Raw genomic sequence first — 5119 nt, 5'->3', positions numbered from 1 at the left:
GTCTGGGAAATTTTGGCTTCCGATTGCATCGGAGGATAACAATGTTATCATATCCTCCGAATATATAAGGGTAATTTCGCCATTACGAATTACGCGAGATAAGGGCTGGCTACATTTTCCCTTTGGGTGACCTTTTTTGTTTTATTGTTGGCCCCTAAATCCTTTCGAGTGGCCCCTAAAAACGCCAGGTTAGAAAACACCTCTCATCAACTTACACCAGTTAGAATAAACCTTGTATGCCTCAAAAAAAAATTGGGTATGCCTTGAGACAGCCTTCAACCGGAAGGGAGGGGTAAGGTTTCGTTCTCTCTCTAACCCAAATCTCCCAATCCACACAGAAGTCTTTTTACTATTAAATGGCGGGAGTCTAATTAAACCAGATCCAATTGCTCTCTCTAGAATCCCTCCGTCTTTTCTTATTTACCTTTCCCATCTCTCTTTGTAGTCTCTAGAAGAAAAAAGATTCATCCTTTTTCTGGTAAATCATCCAAATTTTTTATTTTTTTTTCATTTTGGTTTCATTTTCAACTTCTTGAGCTGACTATCTATGTATGGGTTTGCTGGAGCTGTTTTTTTTTTCTTTCTTTGTTTTCGCTTTCAGTGAAGGGTTTTCTTTTTCCCATTTTGGTTTTGTTAAATTTTTTGGCCAAATAATACTAAGGTTTTGATTTGCAGCAAATTAGACAAGTAGACCTATCAATGTCTATTTATTTATAAGCTGGTTGCTCAAAAAAGAAAGAGAGAGTTAGGGTTTTAGCAGCTTTTGATACGATGGAGGGTAATGTTTCGAACCATTTAGGGGTTCGAAACAACACTAATGAGGTATGTACTACTAATGATTCCCATTTCCTTTTATTAAGCTAGGGTTGCTTTTTTTCTTTTGCTTTTGGTTTTTTGTTTGTTTGCTTGTTAGCAATTTTAACAAATGAAGTAATTTGATTGGCAGGAAGTGAATAGAACGAAGTTTGGGCAGTCTGATGAGAGAACCGTATATGAGGTAAAGCTTTATTTTTGGAGAGTAAAAAAGTTGTAGTTTGATTTGTCTACTTTGTTATGTAAGAGCAAGGGCTATGGGGTTGAGAGACTCAATCAAAATGAACGATTTTAGAGAATTTGATCAAATTTGAGGCTACCATGGGTAGAGGGAAACCCCCTTTCACCCCAAACTCAATCAACAACTCGTTCAAATGAAAGAGTAGTTGGAAGTCCCCACTATACGGCTATTAGTCAGCCGTTTGAATGAAAGAGAGATAATACGGGGGACAGTTAACCGTTTACTGCATATATAAGAAATGATGAGGCACATTATTGTCCGTTTAAAAGCGAACTAGGGTAATGTGGTTTAGTTTTGTTTTTTGTTTGGAAAAGTCAGTCTTATTTGTTGATCTTTCAAACTTCAAACCCCGTACAGCAGTAGGCGCCATTTAACTCTTTATCAACTCATTATCTCGTGCTTGTTTTTTTGTATACGGCACATAATTTGCCGGATAGTGTGTCACCTTCTCTATAGCATAGTGGGATTTGTAGACTATCACCTAGTCCCTCGTTCGTTTTGAAAGGGATAGAGTGCTAAAACACTCTATCCCATAGCTCTTGCTCTAACAGTGATGCATACATCCATGTAACTTTTGTTTCCTTGGTGTCACTACTTTGGTGATACTAAGTTTTCTTTTATAAAATTTGCCCTTTTTAAGTCAAAAAAAAAAGAAAAGACAAAAAGGTTGTAGTTTCTGTATTTAAGTTTGATGTATATAATGAAAAAGGTTCAGCATGGAACTCAGCCGAATCACGGGGATTACTGTTCTATTACGATAGATGATGGGGGAGGACTTGACAATGAGATGTTACAACAAAGAATTCATAGTGTGTATAGACAAAGAGAGGATCTGCATAATATGGAGGTTGAGCTTCGAGCTCAGATAATGGCTAGATCTGCTATTGTTGAAATGAAAAACAGCTTTGATGTTCAGATGAAGGAACACGTGAATGCATATGAGGAACTAAAGGTTTGGTCTCTATCCTCGACGGTATATATTTAAAGAGGTTTTCTTCCAAACTTTGTAATTGGTGTACGAAAAGTTAGCTAGTGATTGATGAATTTCTTTTAAATAGGAGTATTCTAATTTGGTTATCACGGTTCACATGAAACCCAAACTGGAATCAGCTAGCCAAAAGTAATATACTCTGAACTTAAAACAGAAATGGTTTAACATTACTATCTAAAAAGTGAGTGTAAGAGCCTGCTTCACTCCCCTATATATTGAAGTTAGTGAACCACAAACTTGGATCCCGTCGCAATGCAAATTATGAAAGATGAGAATTACGGCAGAATAACTTATCATTGTTCAGACTTGTACAACATGGGGCCAGATATTTCTGCTGGTATTTTTTATAGTATCTAATGTTTTTTCACGTTGCAATAGCACAAAGGTGCATGTTCTGCAGCAGCAACATTAGAGTCTTGCATAAAGAGATCAGTTTCATGTTCGAATTCTCTTGGTTCTTCATCTCTTATTGAGGTTTACTGCATGTAATGGATCATCACCACAATTGTTTTGTTTCATTGAAAGAACAAAGAACAAAGACAATGTTTGAGTGTCATATGATGACTTCTATTTTATTTTATTTATCTGTGTAGGAGCAACTGGAAGAAAGGGAAAGCATCATACACGAGATGGAATTACAAATGGAAGAGAAAGATAGAGAGCTTCGTGCTATCACTATAGATAATGAAGCGGTAGGTTGTGCATCCTCTGCATTTAGTTTTATATTGACTTATTAGTTTTGTTGAGCAACTTCACTTTTCTCTTTCATGTTGTTGATACCCTGTAGATTACAAAATAACGAAAAAGTTAATTCCATCTTTTCAGGCATGGGCGAAGGAGGATCTTCTTAGAGAGCAAAACAAAGAGTTGGCCAGCTTCCGGTGTGTTGTTTTTGAGAAACCTTGTCTGTTACTTGTTATGAATGTAGTCTCAGCTCTACTGTTGTTCACCGGCCACTTATATCAAGCTCATTATATTAGTTGTGGGTTAGATCAGCTAAGGGAATGAAGTGCGCAGTATTCTGTTGGGATCAGAGGCATAAAGAGTACAACTGTACCTTGGATCAGTGGGAGACTGATCACTGATTGGGGTTCAATTACAGTCCAGTCCGAAGTTAGCTTGGAGTAGGCTAGTGTGTATAGCGTCTTAATACCGTGTGTGTTCAATCTGGACTAGGTCCCGGGGTTTTTCTGCATTTGCGGTTTCCTCGTTAACAAAATTTCTGGTGTCTGTGTTAATTCAATTTCCGCATTATATTGTTTTATCTTTATAATTGAAATAATACAGGTTGTGCGTTAGATCATCAATTAGAGTAATCCAACCTTTGGTTGTTGATTATCATTGATTGATCCTTGGATATTGGTCTTTGGTACCATCCAAGTTATTCCTTGTATTTGATTAGAACTCGCAGTTCCTGCTTGAGTAATCAAATCAAGAGAGAGATATAAACTCGTTGATATACTTTTAATTGATTGAGTCTTGTTGATTCTCTTAAAAGTATATTCGAGTTTGTCCATACAGATTTCTAAGCGAAATATTGGGTGGTGTTGTTAGACCCCCGCTTTTTCAGTTGGTATCAGAGCAGGCAAACACGTTTAAGACCTTACTAGTCTGTGTTTGTAGCGATTTGACTCTATGGATAGGGTGCTATCTCTATTAACGTACCACCAGTCTTCGATGACTCTAATTACTTGTGGTGGAAAATTGCTATGTGAGATTTTCTTCAAGCACGTGATTTTCAATCATAGGTATATGTTATTAATGGCTATGATGTTCCCGTTGTGGCAGTTGGAGACATAAATGTTCCCAAGAATATTGGTGAATATAATCTTGCCGAGATACTTGCTGCAAAGCAAAACTCCGAAGGTTTGAATGTCATCATACATGCCATTACCCAAATCTTCAGCACCATGTGTCAAACTGCACTAGGTCTAAAGATGCTTGGGATATCTTAGAAACCGTATTTGAAGGTAACTCCAGTGAAATGGAATCCAGGCTTCAAAACCTTAATTCCGATTGGGAGAACCTTCGTATGGCAGATGAAGATACATTTGATGAGGTTAATCACAAAGTGTCTGAAGTTGTTAATGCATCTTTTGCATTGGGTAAGACTATTCCTGAGAAGGACATTCTACTGAAAATTCTCAGATCGCTGCCATCTAGATACGAGTCTAAGAAGCATTCCATCATTGAGGGAAATAACCTTGATAATCTTTTCAGAAATACATTGGTTGGAAAGCTAAAGATCTTTGATCATGAGCATACATCCAAAATCGAAAAGGATGTTGCCTTTAAAGCACAGAAGAACACTAAAGTACTTGATAAAAGTAAAAGTGTTTATGTCTCTGAGGATGATCAGTTTGAGGGTGATTTTTTGGATGAAGATCTTTACAAATCAGTCTCCTTGATCACAAGACAGTTTAGGGATATTCTATTGAAGATAAGTAAACGGTTTTCAAGAGACAAACCTAGGTTGTCAGATAAACCTCACAATCGCGTTCCTCCTAAAAACAGGGATGCTGACGAGGCTGATGACGAGGATATGCCACAGTGCTTTAAGTGTAAAGGATTTGTCATTTTGCAAACGAGTGCCCAAATCGTAGAAAATACATTGGGAACAAAGGTCTTGCTGTAACACTTGATGAGATGTATGAGATCTATGATTCTGATGAAGATAGGAAATCAAGTGTCGGTCTTCTATGTGAAAACATTGATTTTGATAATTGTAGCAATACATATATCAGCCTTGATGGTTTCGGTGAAGAAGAGAATCCAATCAAGATGGAAGAATCAATTGACCCATCCTTTGGAAACTCTGGTCGTAATGTTTCAGGATCTACTATGTGCCTAGATGCGTTCACATTACAGATGCCTGAATAATATCCAAGTTTGACGTGCTCGTTTTGTTCTTAGAAGGGTCATGAACTATCAAGATGTTACAAGTACAAACATCAAGTGAGGCACGCCAATAAACTTCAACGAAGAGCAAACCGATTAGCAAGGAAGCTTAAACTTGCTCAGAAGACTGCTGAGGTATGTAGGATTTTATCTTCGTCTAAGAAGTTGGTTTCCAA

General features: G+C 37.3%; 1 protein-coding gene across 5 annotated transcripts; it reads left to right on the top strand.

The window, feature by feature from the left end:
- The first annotated feature begins 298 nt into the window (after positions 1–298).
- LOC113304543 lies at positions 299–3146 on the top strand. 5 transcript variants are annotated; one of them, XR_003338239.1, is made up of 8 exons: positions 299–478; positions 676–822; positions 947–997; positions 1764–2006; positions 2424–2530; positions 2639–2737; positions 2871–2926; positions 3026–3085. XR_003338239.1 is itself a non-coding variant. In XM_026553678.1 (7 exons), exons 2-7 carry the CDS (start codon positions 772–774, stop codon positions 3051–3053), a joined length of 528 nt encoding a protein of 175 aa, XP_026409463.1. In that variant the 5' UTR covers positions 299–478; positions 676–771; the 3' UTR covers positions 3054–3085. The 5 variants fall into 5 exon arrangements, 4 of the variants coding, with proteins under 4 accessions (XP_026409463.1, XP_026409462.1, XP_026409461.1 ...); XM_026553678.1 differs by lacking the exon at positions 2424–2530; XM_026553677.1 differs by lacking the exon at positions 3026–3085 and having other exon boundaries at positions 2871–3013.
- Positions 3147–5119: the final 1973 nt, after the last annotated feature.

Source organism: Papaver somniferum, chromosome 8 (genome assembly GCF_003573695.1).
Source record: "Papaver somniferum cultivar HN1 chromosome 8, ASM357369v1, whole genome shotgun sequence".
NCBI classification, from domain to species: domain Eukaryota; kingdom Viridiplantae; phylum Streptophyta; class Magnoliopsida; order Ranunculales; family Papaveraceae; genus Papaver; species Papaver somniferum.
The sequence above is the reverse complement of the archived record's forward strand: the minus strand, read 5'-3'. Positions and strand labels throughout refer to the sequence as shown.